Source organism: Nicotiana sylvestris, chromosome 5 (genome assembly GCF_000393655.2).
Source record: "Nicotiana sylvestris chromosome 5, ASM39365v2, whole genome shotgun sequence".
Taxonomy (NCBI): domain Eukaryota; kingdom Viridiplantae; phylum Streptophyta; class Magnoliopsida; order Solanales; family Solanaceae; genus Nicotiana; species Nicotiana sylvestris.
The window spans coordinates 176,376,930-176,395,516 of NC_091061.1; the positions used below are offsets into that span (position 1 = coordinate 176,376,930).

General features: G+C 32.9%; 1 protein-coding gene across 1 annotated transcript; it reads right to left on the reverse strand.

Annotated features, from left to right (window-relative positions):
* Window positions 1-5,554: 5,554 nt before the first annotated feature.
* On the reverse strand, window positions 5,555-18,197 carry LOC104247556 (uncharacterized). The gene is made up of 16 exons (XM_070147344.1): window positions 18,100-18,197; window positions 16,450-16,501; window positions 16,188-16,306; window positions 16,035-16,085; window positions 15,391-15,507; window positions 15,123-15,242; window positions 14,890-15,025; window positions 13,935-14,105; window positions 13,685-13,843; window positions 13,485-13,591; window positions 7,137-7,218; window positions 6,877-7,018; window positions 6,591-6,750; window positions 6,263-6,379; window positions 6,014-6,140; window positions 5,555-5,791 (listed from the first exon to the last, which is right to left on the reverse strand). Exons 1-16 carry the CDS (start codon window positions 18,195-18,197, stop codon window positions 5,555-5,557), a joined length of 1,995 nt encoding a protein of 664 aa, XP_070003445.1.
* Between the last annotated feature and the right edge of the window lie 390 nt (window positions 18,198-18,587).

Below are 18,587 nucleotides of genomic sequence, written 5' to 3' on the forward strand. Positions count from 1 at the left end.
AACACATTAGGATGATTGCAAGGAACTGAATCAAGACATACCAGTAAAAAAGCAAGAGCAGAGCAAAGACAAAGTAGTAGCAGTATATTAGCCTTGACTTTCAGGCAGCTAATAATAAGCTGGAGCAGAGAACAACAGTAGAGAAAAGAGCAAGAGGGAATGCAGGTTTTGAGAGTAGTAGTGTGTGTAAGAGTATGCAATTTGAAGTGTTGAAAAAGTATTGAATTGTCAGTGTCTTAAAAATGCGGAAGGGTAGTCCCTTTTATAGTGCAGAGAAACAAGTAAGAAAGGTAAGAAAATAACTTGCAATCAATCACATAGAATTTCCCTTCAGTTAAGGGATTTGATTTCAAACGGGTAGAAGGTAATCAAGGAAAGAATTTTGGTTTAAAACTTTTCAAAGTAGCACAAAAGGGGTAAATACATAAAGGCTATTTAAGGACAGGGTCTTGACAGTACATGGTTGTAACATTTAAGGAAAGAAAATCAATTAACAGCCAAGAAATCAGAAGTCGAAGATTTTGTATGAATGAACCAAGTCAGAAAGAGGGGAAAGATTTCAACTTAAGAAAAATTAGCAAACAATCAATTAAACCTTTTTAACATGAATTCTGAATCAATCACTAGCTTGAAAACCGTTTTGAAGAAAGATTCGTCGCATATAAAAGCATACAGACACGGGAAAGAAAGATTGTCATGCTCTTGTGAAATCAGTAGAAAGAATCTAGTATAGGAGAATTTAAAAGTCCAGAATTGTATGAAAACAAAGGGGTCCTAACTCAGTTCAGAGACTCAGAAATTAGTCTGAAAGAGTCAAAAGTTGTCAAATAGAACCCTAGTTCAATCGCACGATCAAACCTCGGCAGAACCCCCAAATTCTAGGGTTTCTACCTCGAGTCAAATACATAGATGAGGAGGCAAGTAGTCGAAGCAGGCTCAGAGATTTCTTTCAGAAACTCATGAGAAAACAAGCAAAAATAGTAGAAAGTTCAAAGCAAACAGAGTGAAGAAACTAATTCGAAGTATAATGAGAGTAGAAGAAACAGTAGAGGAAAACATGCTTAAGCAGGTCTTTTCAGAAGAAATTTAAAACAAGGTAAAGTAGAAGAGAAAACAGTAAGCATTTAAGAACATGGTAGAAGGGTACAGTAGGCGAAGCATATCAGAATATAGCAGAACATATTGAAAAAGCATGTGAGATCATAGTATAGAAAACACAGTAGAAGGACAGAAACATAAGAACACAGTAGGAAAACATGCGCGATAAAAGGGAAACATAAGAACACAGTAAAAGAACATGCGTGGTAAAAAGAAAACCTAAGAACATAGTATAGACAACTACACACAAAGAAAAGGAAAAGAAAAGTCAGAGAAACATTTTAAGCATTTTCAGAAAACCCTAAATCGAAAAGAAGTGATTTTGAAAGTAATTTTTGAAAGAAAAGTTGGGGAAATCGTTTGAACACTCAAGTAGAGCATAGATACACAACAGATCTAAAAGAAAATCAGAGAAAACCTCGGAAGGTTAGGGTTTCAGAAGAACCCTAGAAAAAGCTTTGAAAAGGTCACCGATCTGAGTCAGAGAGGTCAGAACCAGGCTCAAAACACCATGATATGCCGGAGCAAGGCCGGCGATAACTCTGGAACCTTGAATCGGCAGATATCTGGGTGCAAACCTTCGAAGTCTGGCCTTGATTCCTCAGGTATCAGGCGTGTAAGAGCAAAGGGAGGTGAGTATAAGGTTTCCATGGCCTGAGAAGCCATGGATTTCGATGGGTTTTGAGGTGAGGATAATGGGAGGCTGCTAGGGTTAGGGGAAGGTTCGAGAGAGTTTGAGAGATGAGAGTATCCAAAGGCGGCTATCAGAATGAAATGGGGGGATTAGGGTAGGGTTAGGTGAATTAAAATGGTAAGGGAGGATCATGACCGTTGATCAAAACGATCAACGACCTGGATTAAAAGAAAGGTCGGGCAGGTTAGTGAATGGGTTAAGGGGGTTGGGTTAAAATGAAATTGGGCCGGTCCAATTGGGTGTTAATATTGGGTTAATTTGAGGGATAAAATTGAAATTTAAATAGGGTGTAATTGAAATGAAATGAGGCTAAATGTTAAATAGCCAGTTTTTCCTTTTTATTTTATAAAAATAATAAAAATGATTTTAAAAGCAAATTAAAAGTACTGACCCAATTAATAATATATAAATATCAATTTAAAATATTGGGACCAATTTTACAATTATAAAATGCTATTAAATCTTAAATTAGGCTAAAATTGCAATTATATGCAATTTAACTTAAAAAATACCAAATAAATTTGTAAAAATATGCAAAAATCACCTTAATTATATCTTAGTATAAATATGGGAATAAAATAAATTATTCACCAAAATTGATGATTCTGGGAATAATTATGGATTTTGTACTGCTAAAATAGACAATAAATTGATTGTAAAAATCTTTAAGAATTAGAAAAAATACCAAAACTCTTGGGGCATGCTTATATATGCATGTACATGCTATTTTGAAAGTATTTTGTATAGAAATACATAGGAAAAAATTGGGTATCAACACCATCTTTTGATAAGAACTTGTTTCCACCCACTTAGAAAAATAGTCAATCAAAATCAAAAAAAAATCTTACCTTACCGAAAGCCTGCAGCAATGGTCCGATAATGTCCATCACCCATTTCATGAATGGGACATAACCGAATGCAGTAGTTCTACTGATTGATGTACCAGCGGTGCGTAGCATTGTCACTTATCGCATTTTTATTCAAAGACTTTGGCGTCTTGTTCCATGCGGGGCCAATAATATCCTACCCTTACCAGTTTTAGCAACAAGGAATCTATGCCCGAATGATTTCCGCATATCCCTTCGTGGACTTCTCACATAATATAATTAGCTTCGGATGCCCCCAAGCATGGGGCAAGTGGACCTTGGAAAGATTTTTTTACAGTTGGCCTCCTTTGAAGCTATATCGTGCTTCTTTGGCGCGTAATTCCCGGGACACTTTGGAGTCTTCAGAAGCTTCCCGTGCATGAGATAATCGATGATTTCATTTCTCCAGTCCTAGACCAAATTAGTCGTATTTACCTTGTAGTAGCTATCTCCATCCAGGATCGAGTGCACCAGTTGTACTACCTTCCCGGACTCTGATCCCTTCATTTCTATTGATGAACCAAGGTTATCCAGTGAGCCTACTTTGCATTTTCTCCCCTCAGGATATGAGTCATCGACCACTCCCAAAATTGTGCTAGTAGAGCTTGGACCTTTACCACGTATTGTTGCATGCACTCCTCTTTAGGTTTAAAGATCTCGTAGACCTGATTTACCACCAGCTATGAGTCGCATTGATTTCTATGACCTCAGAATCTAGTCCCCGGGCCAGTTCAAGACGTGTAAGTTAAAGGGACCGTCCTGATGGTTTACCTTAGGGTTTCTCCCGAAGGTGTGATTAACACTATGCCAAGCCCAGACCCTTTTTACGCTAGAAGCTCTTTCTATAAATAAGGTCCAAACACTCGATGTCGATTCTGACACCATTACTGCCTCTTTAGTGGCCAGAGGTAGCAATCCCAGATTGAAATTGGCCACAAGGTCAGCCAAGACTTGTGACTTAACTGTAGTCCTTTGTTTATATTCTATATCAAACTCACTGACATCGATAGCCCATTAGGCCAGCCTACCCGAGTGTTCGGGTTTGTGAAGGATGTTCCGCAGAGGAAAAGTGGTCACCATAGCTATCGGGTGACATCTGAAGTAGGCCCTCAATTTCCGGGCGGTGACTACGAGAGCTAAGGCCAGCTTCTCTACTGCCTCTTCGTCAATGAAGAGGTAACTCGCCTATTTGATATCGGTTCAATCCGATAGGTAAAGTATCCATACTAGCTAGTTAATATAGTCGTAGTTCCTAAGAAGAACAATAAATTTTGTATGTGTGTAGATTATAAATACTTGAATAAGGCGTGCCCCAAATAGAGAAAACTATGGAAATTTAGATAAACGATATGCTCGTTAAGTCTTTCAATGTAAGTGATCACCTTAAGCATCTGTAAGAAACTTTTGATATCCTAAGGAAGAATAACATGAAGCTCAACCCCAAGAAATACGTGTTCAGGATCAGCTCTGGCAAGTTCCTAGGATTTTTTGTATCGCAAAGGGGGATTGAGGTAAACCCCGATAAGATCAAGGACATCGAAGGCATCTCGAATCAGCTGTCAAGCATGAAAGAAGTCCAAAGGCTCATGGGAAGATTTGCAGTTTTGAGCATGTTCATTTCCCAGTCATCAAAAAAATGTCATAGTTTCTTTGCACTGCTCAAAAAGAAAAACAACTTCGAATGGACATCGAAATGCCAGCAAGCTTTGAGAGATTTGAAAAGGCACTTGTCAAGCCCTCCATTACTTTTGAAACCAAAGGAAGGTGAAACACTGTTAGTCTACCTTGCAGTCTCAAAAGTAGCGGTAAGTGCAGTTTTTGTCCGTAAGGACGAAGGTACGGAAGAGGCAGTAGAGAAGCTGGCCTTAGCTCTCGTAGTCGCCGCCCAGAAGCTGAGACCCTACTTCCAATGTCACCTGATAGCCGTGCTGACCACTTTTCCTCTGGCGGAACATCCTTCACAAACCCGAACTCTTGGGTAGGCTGGCCAAATGGGCCATCGAAATAAGTGAATTCGACATAGAATATAAACTAAGGACTGCAATTAAGTCACAAGTCTTGGCTAACTTTGTGGCCGATTTCAATCCAAAATTGTTGCCTCTGGCAACCAAAGAGGCAATAATAGTGTCAGAATTGATATCGGGGGTTTGGACCTTATTTACGGACGGAGCTTCCAACATAAAAGGGTCTGGGCTTAGCATAGTGTTAATCACGCCTTCGGGAGAAACCCTAAAGCAAGCCATCACAACGGTCCCTTTAACTAACATTAGCTAAAGGTCCAGTTAGCTTACAGTTTGTTGTGATAGTTTCTTTACGATTTTTTCTTTGTTCATGTGTTTTTCTTTTGTTTTTAGTGTAGGTCATGTTACTTTTACCCTTTTCTCCATCAATTATCTTAAATAATTTACCATTGTCTTTAGCACCAAGTGGTATGGCGGGATGGAGATGATCCCACTGCTCGTAATCAAAAAATTTAGATTCGAGTTCTGAGACTAGATGAACGCCTGATACGAAGTTTTTTCTGCTTTAATGGGTCCTACACAATGCAAATCACAATAAGTTCGGCTGGAGGGTTATGTTCCCGACACCGGAGGGATAGACCAAAAAAATAGATTCTCAAGGGCCAAAAAGAAATGTAAAATCGATGAAGTAACTATGCAAAATTTTGTCAAAGTTCAATTTTGATGCTAGTGTTGATAGTACTTGCATTTTAAGTATTATAAGTACTAAATTCATGTATGTTTATTAAGTTGCTATTTTTTTCCGGGTAAATTGATCGCTGCATGTTAAAAAAGAATGCGCCTTCACTTTTCTCTTTTTTCATTTTGAGCTGTATAACACACATAAAAAACAAAAAACAAAAACTAGAAAATGAAGGAATTGAATGACCATTTTATCACTGATGAGGTCCTTCTAAACGAAGATAATCATACATGACTCCTTGATAGGGAGTGATAGCTATTGTTTGTGTAAGAAAAATTGTGTTTGCTCCTTTAGAAAGCAAATTGCCTTGTATTCGAATGCTGTAAAGCCAATATAATCCGTGAATACCATGTCTTGCAATTGCATTATCTCCCCCTATAAATCCTGTTGTAAAATGAGGTTCTTCCGCTTTTTCATCATTGACACGAACCTTGAGAAAAAAAACAAAAAGATAATTTTCATGTAAGTTATCTCGAATAAACTACGGCTAGTTAGTCTAGTTGGAGACGTAATATATTTCTTTCAAGAATATCAAAATCCCATTAACGGGCCTTACGCGACGCGAATCCGAATTAGCCTAGGTCTCATTATGAGTACTGGTCACCGGGCGAGAAATTAAAAGAAACTAATAAATCAAGGGTAAGCTACATACTTGTAATTCAGCTTCATGAGCTGCAGCAAGAGCAAGTTGGAGAGTGTAATTTGAGGCCTTGTCAACACTGGTAAGATTGAATATAATTCTCCATGTGGTAGCATTAAATATGTTGATTCCTACATTCCTGCAAAAGAATTCCAGCAGCACAATGTTATAAAATTCGATATAGTTATCGTTAGGGAAGGAAAAAAAAAAGAGCTATATATATATATATATATATATATATATATATATATAAGGGCATACCTAGTAACTTGAGCATAAAACCAGTCTCTTGAATAATTGCTAGTCTCAACATTGTAAACTAGATCATTTGTAGGATATAAAACACTGTATTGTTTCCACAAACCATACTGTCGAAAACTGCAAGCCAAAGTGAAAGTGATCAATTAAAAATTAGGAGCGCGAAAAGAATGGTTGGACTGAATTTGAGCGAGCAGGATGAATTAATAATTGGACAGGTCATTACCGTCCAAAGATTTGAGCTAAGATGAGTTAAACAATTGCTCATAATCCATTCTAAGGAGCTTTGAGAATTGAAAATTAACAAGGAAAACAAATTTGTGAGACGTACATTGATTCAGAGTTGTTTTTGTATTTGTGAACTTTATATTGTGGAGGTGGATTTGGAATAAAAAATTCAGCAGCTGTGCGATCTGGCACTCCAATTTCCCATAGTGTGTCTCCATTTCTTGGAGGTTTATACACCAAACTCCCTAATTTAATACTAGAACCTGTATTTGGTAACAAATAAACAAATGAACAAAAAAATTAGCTGTCAGAGAGAATATACTTATTTTGACGAACTAATTATTTAGAATTAGGAAAATATACATTTTGGGTGAGTAAAAATGTATAACCTGGAGTTACTTCTACATCTGAAGTGTATTTGTAATCACCAATAAATCCTGGGACTGTTGCATACAAGTTATATGTACCGGATATAACATTTTCTATGATAAAATTCCCATTAGAGTCTGTTTTAGTCCAAAACTGATATCCCTGCGATGAAACGAAACAAACTAAGTTAATAAATCTATTAAGAAAATTTATATAACTGAAAAAATTTGTCTAATTTTTTTTTTTAAAAAAAACAAATTTACAAATCACGTAACCTTACTTTGTTTTCTCTTTGCCAAGATCCAACATCTCCTGGTGGCGCTAAACCTATATAAGCATTGGAAACCGGCACATCTTGTTTACTGATAAACCTTACACAACAAAAACGAAGGAATATTAATCAATCAATTTGTCAATTATGCTTCAATTTGAAATAAGTTGAGCCAGTTGTATGAATCTTTTATATTCAATTTGTTTAACTTCATTTATTTCGATGTTAAATATCCATTTTAAAAGACAAATTACGAGTTCTTTGAATCTCACACTTATTCCTACACGGTTAACTAGTTTAATCTCAACTAGTTGGGACTCCTCTCACTATGGATATGTCCATAGAGGGTATTTGGATTGGTTTTTAAGCTGGTCAAATAAGCTTTTGAGCTCTTTTTAGCTTTTTTCAGTATTTGGCAAAGTTAAAAAATGCTTAAAATAAGTTTTAAACTACTTAAAACAAGCCAAAAGCTAGCTGGGCGACCCCAACTTATTGTTTTTTTGACTTAAAAGCTATTTTTGCGGAAAAAAACACTTTTTTTAAGCCAATCCAAACGGGCTCTAAGGAAGACAAATCCTCTTTTGCTCAAAATCGAATGCGGAATGCCCCAATTATAATGAGAATACAATATGATAGTGAAGATGTACATAATTGTGTAGAATCTTCTAGAATCAGTTATGTAGTTAGTCAGTTAGTTTAGGTGGTTAGTTAGCTGATACATCATCTATATATGTATGTGAATACACTGTACAGATATACAAGAGAAAATCATTTCATTTCTCTCTTTCAATATTTCTCTCTCTAAGACAATCAATTCCACAATCTCCTTTGTCGGTTAGGGTTCATCAGTTACCCCCAAAATCAGCATGGTATCAGAGCAATTAATCGCGATTGCGAGTGCACGACATTGATTCTGGGAGACTCTGTTTTCAACGATTCAACTAATAGGTGAGTTACAAATTTGAGATTCAATAATGGCGGCAAAGACAAATTTGGGCCATAACCATCCACTGTTTCTTCATCCTTCGGACACGACGGAAGCTTTGATAATATCGATCCAGTTGACTGGTTCTGACAATTACATCACCTGGAGTCAAGCGATGGAAATCCAGCTGCTTAGGATGAACAAGCTAGGGTTAGTCGATGTGACTCTAAAAATGGGGGATTTTTATGCAGACTAGGTCGTCAGTGGGACCGGTGTAATGCCATCGTTTTAGGATGGATCATGAGCTCAGTATCGAAGGAATTGATAACAACAGTTGTGTATGCAAAGAATGCTAGAGTTGTTTGGGAACGATATGATAAGGTGAACACTTCACGAGTGTATCAGCTGCTTAAGGCAATAGCTACAATTACTCAAGGAACTGATAGTGTGTCAGTGTATTTCTCTGAACTTCGTAATCTCTGGGATGAGTTTGACAACATGGTGCCACCTTCATGTGATTGCGCCAAGTCTAAGAATTTCATTGAATTCATGCAAAAACAGAAGGTCTTACAGTTTTTGATGGGATTGAATGAAACCTACGAACAAGCTAGAAGCCAAATTCTGATGACTAGCCCTACACCAAGCATTAATAAGACATATTCAATGCTGGCTAAGAGAGAAACCAGAAGATCAGTGGCCAACATCATGACAGCAGGGGATTCAAATGATTCTGCAGCTCTTTTGGCTGGTAAAGGTGATGTGCATCAGAACTATCCGAGACCAAAAAGGAACTAGAATGTGCAGTGTGACTATTGTAAGATGAAAGGTCATACGAAGGAAGGATGCTACAAAATTATTGGATATCCTGCACGTTTCAAAGGAAAGAAGAAGATGAACAATGCATATAATGCTTATGCTGAAAACAATCACCCAAATGTAACTGCTGGAAATACATGAGGCATTGGTCAACCTGAGAGATTTAACAAAGGAGAAATGGCCAAAGCTCCATTCTTGACTACAGAGCAGCATGATCATATCATGAAGATGTTGAGTCTGAATATCAATCGACAACCACATCAGGAAAATACAGCCAACATGGCAGGTAATGCTTATTCATTTCTTGTTGATATAGCAAAGGCACACTGGATAATAGACACGGGAGCAACCAATCACATGGTTATTAATCTAAGACTGTTTAATAATGTTAAAGCAATCAACACTAAAGACACTAAGAAGGTTAATCTACCAAATAGGAAAGTAGTACAGGTCACACATATTGGGAATTGCAGAGTCACAGGAACATGGGAAATCAAAGATGTGTTGTTTTTACCTGATTTCCAATACAACCTTATGTCGATGTCTAAGGTGACAATGGATCTTAAATGTCTAGTCACATTCTACCCTGACTTTTGTCTGGAATGTTCTAGAACCTCTTCAATGGGGAGGAAAATGGGATTGGTAGAGAGAAAGATGGACTTTATCTACTGATATCACTAACAAATAAAGCAGTTAGAGCAGAACCAACTGGTATCCCAATACAAGGAAATCAGTATCAGGTTTTGTAGTGAAGTATGGAGATTCTTTGCTCTCATGGAAGTTGAAGAAACAGAACACAGTGTCAAGAAGTTAAGTTGAATATAGAAGCATGGCAAGCGCAGTATCAGAAGTAGTATGGTTGACAACACTGCTGAAGGAGTTGAGGACAAATGTAGAGTTATCAATTGAAGTATACAATGATAGCAAGGTTGTATTTCAAATTGTAGCCAACCCAATATTTCATGAAAGAACGAAACATATATAGAAATAGATTGTCACTTTATCAAATAAAGATTCAGGAGGGATTGATAAAAACAGAACATGTGGGAACCAAAGATCAGGAGGCTGACATTCTAACAAAAGGATTTGGAAAACCACAACATAAATATCTTGTAAGCAAGCTAGTTGTACTGAAAATATTTGCACCACCTAGCTTGAGGGGAGTAATGAGAATACAATATGATAGTGAAGATGTACACAGTTGTATAGAATCTTCTAGAATCAGTTATATAGTTAGTCAGCTGGTTTAGGTGGTTAGTTAGCTGATACATCATCTATATATGTATGTGAATACACTGTACAGATATACAAGAGAAAATTTTCATTTCACTCTCTAAGGCATTCAATTCCATAATCTCACTGCGGATTAGGGTTAATCAATCACTACAAGAAATCGTGTATTATATGGAGATTTTTCTGGGGATTACACAAAAAAATTAACAGGAAACTTAGTTTCCTGCGGATTTTCCTTCCAAAAAAAATTCGATGAAAAAACCTTCATGGGTAATTATTACCTGCGGAATTTATAAATCCCCAGGTAACGTACATGGGGATTTTTTAAATTCGTATGTGAATTACCTGGGATTTTAAATCTGCATGTAAATTACTTGCAGATTTTTTCGTAAAAAATTCTAAAAATTCACATGAAACTTTTGGTAAAATTTTTATGAAAGTTGAGTTTTCGCGATTTTTCATAGGGAAATATCTACAAGAACCCCATGAAAATTCCAAATAAATTTTTAGAACCTTTTAGACAATAAATAAATTGTTGCCGTAGTATTTTATTATTCAAATTAATTTTTATTTAACGCAACTCCTCACATATTATATGTTTTGTATATACGAACCCCCACACAGGCACCACAATATTATTTTATTTTTAGTAATTACTAACAATTATAATTATTATTAACTATTAATTAGTTTTCTAATCTAAATGTATATGCAAACAATCCTCCTTTATCAATATGCTAGAGGCTTCTAGTAGCGAAGCTGGTGGCAATGGACGAATGTGTTGAGCTTATAAAGTGGAGAATCTCACCTCTCTTGGCCGATGTGGGAATAGGCTGTCTAAGTCTCCCAACTTGCTACAATTTTTAAAGTTTCCTTCTTATATTTTTTGTTGTTTTGAAAAAAGATGCATTAATTATATTACTTTTAATCTAAAAATATTCTTAGTTACTATTTATATTCCTGGAATACCACATTAATTTCCCTTTTATATAAAAAATATATTAATTACTGAGAATTATTACACATGAAAATTAGAAAGAACTGTTTCGTTAATCCTATATATGCAAGATTAATTTATTTTAATAATATACGAAGTTAATCAAATGTAGAAAGTAGAATTATACAATCACATGATATTAAGTTTCAATACTAACAGGTGACATCTACCACTAATTTCATTTTATACATATTATAATTAATTTTTATCTTTTTAAAAAGTAGAATTATATAATCACTTGATATTAAGTTTCACTACTGACAAGTGACGCCTACAACTAATATTATTTTATACATATTATAATTAAATTTTATCATTTAAAAAATAGAATTATATGATCACTTGATATTAAGTTTCAATACTAACATCTACAACTAATATCATTTTATACATATTAAATTTTATCATTTTAAATACATGTTAGAAATTGGCATACATAATATAAAAAGTTAATTAAAGTTAGTTATATTTTTTATAAATGTAACATAAATTTTTTATACTTAGAAACTAAACTTAAATTGTGCACTTATGCACAATTTAGTATATTTTCTGATAATATTAGACGAAGATGCTAGATATAGTCGTATCTTAGTTTTGTTATATCCTTTTATATCAACCATATTAAAATTTAATTCTTAAAATAACTAAATTTATGAAAATTATTTGTTATTGATTTTGTTCAAAAAAGGTAATGATTGACTATACTATGCTATATGACTTGTAATGTTCAATCCGAACATTTATACAACATTAGTTTCATCATTCTAACTACACATCGGAAAAAAAAAAGATATGTAAGATAGAAAGTTAATATATATATCTTAATTTTTTCTGCTTAGAAACTAAACTTAAATTGCTCATTTATACGCAATTTAGTATTTTTGTTTTTAATGATATTAGCTTTATTACATCCTTTATATCAATCATATCATCGTAATTCTTAAAATAACTAGAGTTATGATAATTATTTTTTATGAATTTGTTCAAAACTTAATAACTAATTATATTATGCTCAATAACTTGTAATATCCAATCCAACGTATATGATATAATTAGTTAGAAAGTTAATAAAAATTAGTTATATATTATAAATGTAAATTAATATTTCTCTATTTCGGAATGAACTTAAATTATTCACTTATTCATAATTTAGTATATTTTCTTAAGATATTTGATTTTATTAAATCCCTTTATATCAACCATATCAAATTTTTAATTCTTAAAATAACTAGAGTTATGATAATTATTTTTGATATTAAATTAGTTCAAACAAAATGATAACCGACTATATTATGCTCAATGAGGTGTAATATTCAATCCAGTATATCTCCCACAATTAAGTTTTATATAGGATTAATATTTTAACTATTTACCTATAAATAAATTGATAAAATATAAAATGGATATAATCAATACTGATATATCATGTTTTTGCAACAGTTAAAAAAAATATAACTTTTAAATTAAAATAGTTTTTTCTTGTATTAATATTTTTAAAGTGTATTGAAAGAATTTCAAAGTTAGATATGTGGCTATAAAATTTTTAGATAAATTTTCAAGTTAATAGATTTTCTAGGTAAATTCCAAGAAAATATTTCCAGCTAAACTTGCAATAATAAAATTCTCAAGTAAATTTTTAAGAAATAATTCAAGCTATATTGCAGCAACAAAGTTTCTAGGTAATTTTCTAACTAATAAAACATTCATGTAAATCCTCAAGAATAATTCCCAGCTAAAATTGCAGCAATAAAATCTCCAAGTTAATCCCTAGGTAATAAATTCTTTAGGTAAATCCCCAAGAAATAATCCCCAACTAATATATCACAACAAAATTCCCAAGTAATTACCTAGGTAATATAACATCCCAAGGTAATTCCCCAAGAAATAATCCCCAGCTAAAATCGCAATAACAAATCCCCAGGTATTTTCCTAAGTAATATAATTCCCATGTAAATCCCCAAGAAATAATCTCTAACAAAATCCGCAAGTAACATTACCTGGGGAACTTCCTACGAAATCACAAAGGAAATAATTTTTTATATTTTTCATTATTTACCTGCGAAATTACCCACGAAGATGATACTTGGGGATTATTTTCCCAAATAAATCTCCAGGTAATATTTTGGCGCTAAATGGCGCCAAATTTATTTGCGAATTTACCTGGGAAAATCAAATTGGCAGGTAAATATTCTAGAAACTAGGAATCACTAGATTTTCGCATGAAAATTTGCAGGAATTATCTGCAGAAAAAATTCCTAGGTAAAATCCCCATGTAATTTAAGGTTTTCTTATAGTGAATTACCCTCAAAATCAACAAAGTAGATCATATATTTGAAAGTAATTTGATTGCAGATACTAAAGGATGAATACTGGAAAAAAGACCGACCTGTCTTTAACAAGTATTTGGCCTCTAACTGTTCCTCTTTGATTAGATTTGATGTAGTCTTTTGAAACTGGAAACTCATAGGGCCAGTTTGCGACTTCTTGATTCATCTGTAAATTTGACGGAGAATTCCTTCAGCAATATGTTAACTGAATTCACTTCTCAAATTGGTATTAGCAAATAGCAAGAGATTAATATATTACCCTTTTCTTAGCATCATCCCAAAGTATGGAGGGATTGCCCTTAGCTGAACCATCTGAATTAAGATACACAAAGACAGGGCCAATAACTTTTTTCCATGGTTCTCCTTGTTGAAATTTTATAGCCAAATCCTCTCCTGCATAATGTGTACTAACAAATACCTGCGATTATAATTAAAATATATATATGACTAAAAATAAAAGAAAATGAAGTGTTACATATTATATAGAATTTCTATAATTCATCACTTACAGAAAGTACAGTTGGACCAACATGTGTAGTAATGTCTTGTCTAAATGGTCCTCCAGTACGAAATTCATTGCTTGGAATAATCATCCAAAATCCTACCGGAGGATTTGCACTCACCCATCCATAAACTTTACCGTCTTTGTTATCATTTGTATAGAAATACTTGTCATCCACCTGCATATTTTATACGTGTATATAAACATCAAGCCATGCAAATAGTAAACAATTTTTTTTCTCCCACTCAGTGTGTGTTCGGTACCAGCTTTGGAGCTTGACTTATCCAGATTTACATCGGAAAATCCTATTTTGGGGGTAAAAAACACTTCTTACCCCCAAAGACGAGAAGTGCAAAAAAAAAACTCTAATGTCTATTAGGGTTTTAAGTGCAAAGCGCAAATAAAGCGTGAGCTTTAATGAAAAAAGGCGCTACTGGAGAAAACGTAAAAAGTTATGTATATATAATCCAAGATCAATAACTATAAGCATGAATAACAAATATATGACAAAGAAATTGAAAAAAAAATTATGACAAAGTGAAATATCAATTGTTTAGTGTCGTTTTTTTAGAATTACACTCAATGACAAAGAAATGTATTCCTAGGAGCTTTGATGCAACACTGAAGTGCTCAACATGTTTTGAGCCTCGCTTCAGGGTTTAAGAGCGCCTTTAACAACACTTGACTCGAATCTAAAACTTCTGGTTAAGAATGAGACGGTAATATATTTACTTAGTAATATAAGTACCATCCAACCACAACTTTTGGTGGTTTAAACAAAACTTATTTCTATGAAGATGATGCAATATATGATCTATATACTTTCACAAACTCTCAAGTCAATTCTTTTGAGTAATCTACCATAAAAGTTGATTTGCTTGCTGACTTTCGTAAAAAAAAAATTTATATTGTTTTTAAATCTTTTTCAAATAAATGTTTATGCTAATTATAGGGTCGTATACCTCTCCTTTTAAATCTGGATTAGTCGAGTTAGTAAGAAGAACGGCTTCTTTGTAGTCAAGCACCTCGCCAGTCTTCCGATCCACTTCCATTGGCATGACCCGTTGTCTCTCATCAGAGACAGCCATGTAGTGAAACCTTTTTATTCATAAAAATTCAGTTTCAATACTATATATAAATCCAGTAACAAATTTTAAAATAAATTATTAATGATGAGAAATTTTAGATAAAATACATGTCTTCTTGAAGCTTGAAGACAATCCTGAGATTTTGGATATACGAAAGCGGCCATCCTTCTAAACGTTCAACGATTGAGTATGTATAAAATCCTGGCGCGTCGCGTAGCATTATATACCTGAAATTTGCGCGCTAAAATATTAGAAAATAGTCGAATACAACGATAAACTTCTATATTCTAACAGTGTAAATATAATTTTTACAATCAAAATTAGAAACTTCAAAAAGAAAGAAAAAAGTTGAGCTTTTACATTGAAGTATTTCACCTTTTGTCAATGTTTAAGGGAGGTTGATCAGATTGAGAAGCATTCCATGTTCTTTTAAATGAAATTTCTGTCTGATTTTCATTGTCTATTATGACTTCAAAACTTGTTGCTGAAAACCTGCAAAATAACACCAAAGTTTATGGATTTAATGTTCGAAAAAAAAATTCATCAAGTAGTTACAACTTGTTTAGATAGTTGTTATGTATCATTCATAATATATCATGTAGTATTCTATTGTATTATTATACTGTATCGTTTTTATGTATATAATATTTGCATAGATTGTATTATTTGTCGCCGTTTCATGATGTCATGCATCAACAATATGAAGAATAAACTTGCAATATTATAAAGAAAAAGGTACAAGATAAAATTATTATATAAAAAGGTAGGGTAAAAGATAAAATAATATTATTTAATAATAAGGAAGGACAAGATGAGAGGAAAAACATAAGAAAATAATGCGACCACACCAAATCGGTCATTCCATACCGTGACACTTTTTGTCATTACGTAAGGAAGGATTTAAAGATAAAATATAATAAAATTTAAGTAACAATCAAAACAAAGATCGTATTAAAATTTAAAAGTTACGATACGATACAAGTTAATAGGTAACAACAAGAGAGGTAAAGACTGATTACTTTTTTCGAGTTGTCTGAGGTCCAGTATTATTCCAGATAACATCCCAATACCTGAAATTGACATAATTGTAGTATTATTATTTTAATAATTTTCTTCACTAAAGAAAATTTAAACTATAATACTAGGTTTAACAATAGGTTAAAACTTAATACCCTCTATCGTTTTCGTTTTTGGTCGCTAGTAAATTTTCCATCCCACCATATGATATGCACGTGACGTGGCCATCTGGTTTTGATAAAGTAATATTTGCGAAGCCATTGCTCAATATCACCTGAAGATAAAACAATTAGAATTATAATTGAAGGAATTACATTTAACTTATATAAAATCAAAATTAAGTACAACCTCTTAAACAAATATAAACTAATTTTTAAAGATGTAAAATTGTAAACATAGAACAAAATGTAGATTTACTTGTTCTGTTTGTATCTCCAATTTGACTTCTGGCGTTGTTGTATTTCTTTCTCTGTTTTTAATTTTAACAAAGAAGTAACAAGTCAGTACGTTAACGGGGTTGAGTTAAATTTGAGCGAGTTAAAACGGGCTTAGTTTAACTTTAATGAGTTAAAACAGGCTGAATCAATATTATATGGTCACAACAATATCTAAATTTACTCAGGTTAAGATGAGCAGCTCAATTTGACTAAGCAATAAGTAATTACTTTGTTAGGACTTATTAGGATAAGAATTTCTAATAATATATTCCCTCCATCTCTCATGTGTAAAAAAAAAGGTAGGGATAAAACTGAGCCACAAAATCAATTGACCCACGTGAATAGGTTGGACGGATATATTTTCATTGGCTAAACTTGACACTCCTAGCATCGGTGAGCCCATTCATCACTCATTTCTAGTGTAAATCCATTTTCGGATATATCTATCTATACTATATTAAAAATACGAAGGCCCTTAGCGGAATGTCGTTCGTCTTTTTTATCCTTTAAAAATAAATTTTATATTGGACAAACTTATCATTTAATTATGCTCGTAATATTTAGGATTTTAATATCAATTAAAATTTTATCTATTCCTGATATTTAGGATTTTAGCATTAACTAAAATTAGGGTCATTAAATCTTTCCTCATTTGGATTGGGTAGTAACCCCTAATATTTAGGGATTTAAATCCTACAAAATCTATAAATATTTTATAATTAAATAACAAACACGCATCCAACTCAAGCTCTCTGCAAAATTATACAAAGACAAATTCATAAGTCATTTATGTTCAAGGGAATCATTTATAAGCAGAGAAAATGACTTTGCGCCACAAGAAACAACTTATAAAACCAGTATGTAAATTTAATTAAATGCATTATGGGAGGTAAACATTTAAATTCTAAATTCATTGCTCATACTTAATTACTTTAAAGGCATGTTTTTTCACAATTTTATTTATCATTCATATTATTTCTACTTATGTTGTTAAGAATCACGTGTTTCTATATGTTATAATAATATGTTCAAGACGGATCCATACTTACAAAAAAATGGAAAATTATTTGCAAAATAAAATTGTACATTTTGATTTCAAATTTCACAAATATCTATCATATGTTTCATGTTTATGAGAAGATAGAGTTTACTGATATTAGATGTAGTTATAGAGTTATAGAATTAAAAAGACAAATTTCAAAGTTCAAATTTGTGCAAAAAATTATTTATGTTTGAAGTTAACTAATAATAATTAAAAAAATTAAATACAAATTTCACTTAAATAACATCCTTCATTAATAAATGAGTAAATAATTTTACTTAAGGTTACGAGGAGTCTATGGAGCCCTTTTTCTTTCGTAACTAAGTTAGCTAAATAGGATAAATATTTATTATTTTTAGGAATTTACATTATTTTCTTGAACTTTTATTATATAAAATCAAAACACAATTTTTTTAATTTATAATTTATGTGATTTCTTAAAACCTTTTACTCATCGACGCAGATACACGCGCAATGCGCGTACGGTGAGACTAGTGTAATAAATAAAAGAAATATGACTTTACTGTATAATTTGGAAAATAGCTTTATGAATTGAAAATTAATTATATAAAAGAAACCGAGACTCACCCGTTGTGTGGACGAGAATCTGCAGCTACTATGAAGAATGTAAACGCAACCATAGTGACCTCCAACAAACATATGCTTAGTTTATTATTCTTCCCCATTTTCTGCAATTTCACTCAAAAATATATTTATACTAGATAATCGATTAAAGAAAAATTCGTTTGATTCCCGTTGCACCACCATATATATAAATTGAGATTGAGGAAATATTATACTAGAAATTCTTATCCTAACAAGTCCTAACTCTTCTTCAAAACTTTTGAATTAAACACCACCTAAACTTCTTATCACTAGCCTTGAATTTTCTTATAAGAAATTGGGAATCTGAAATTAAAAGAATGTGATGATAATTAAAAATATGAAGGGGTTGATAGGAAAGAGGTCTCCAACTAGATAACTCCATTAATATTATATTGAAGCTAAAATATGAACGTAAAAAACTAAACAAAGCCAAAATCAGAAAGAAAAGAAACACAAACACACGGAAGAAG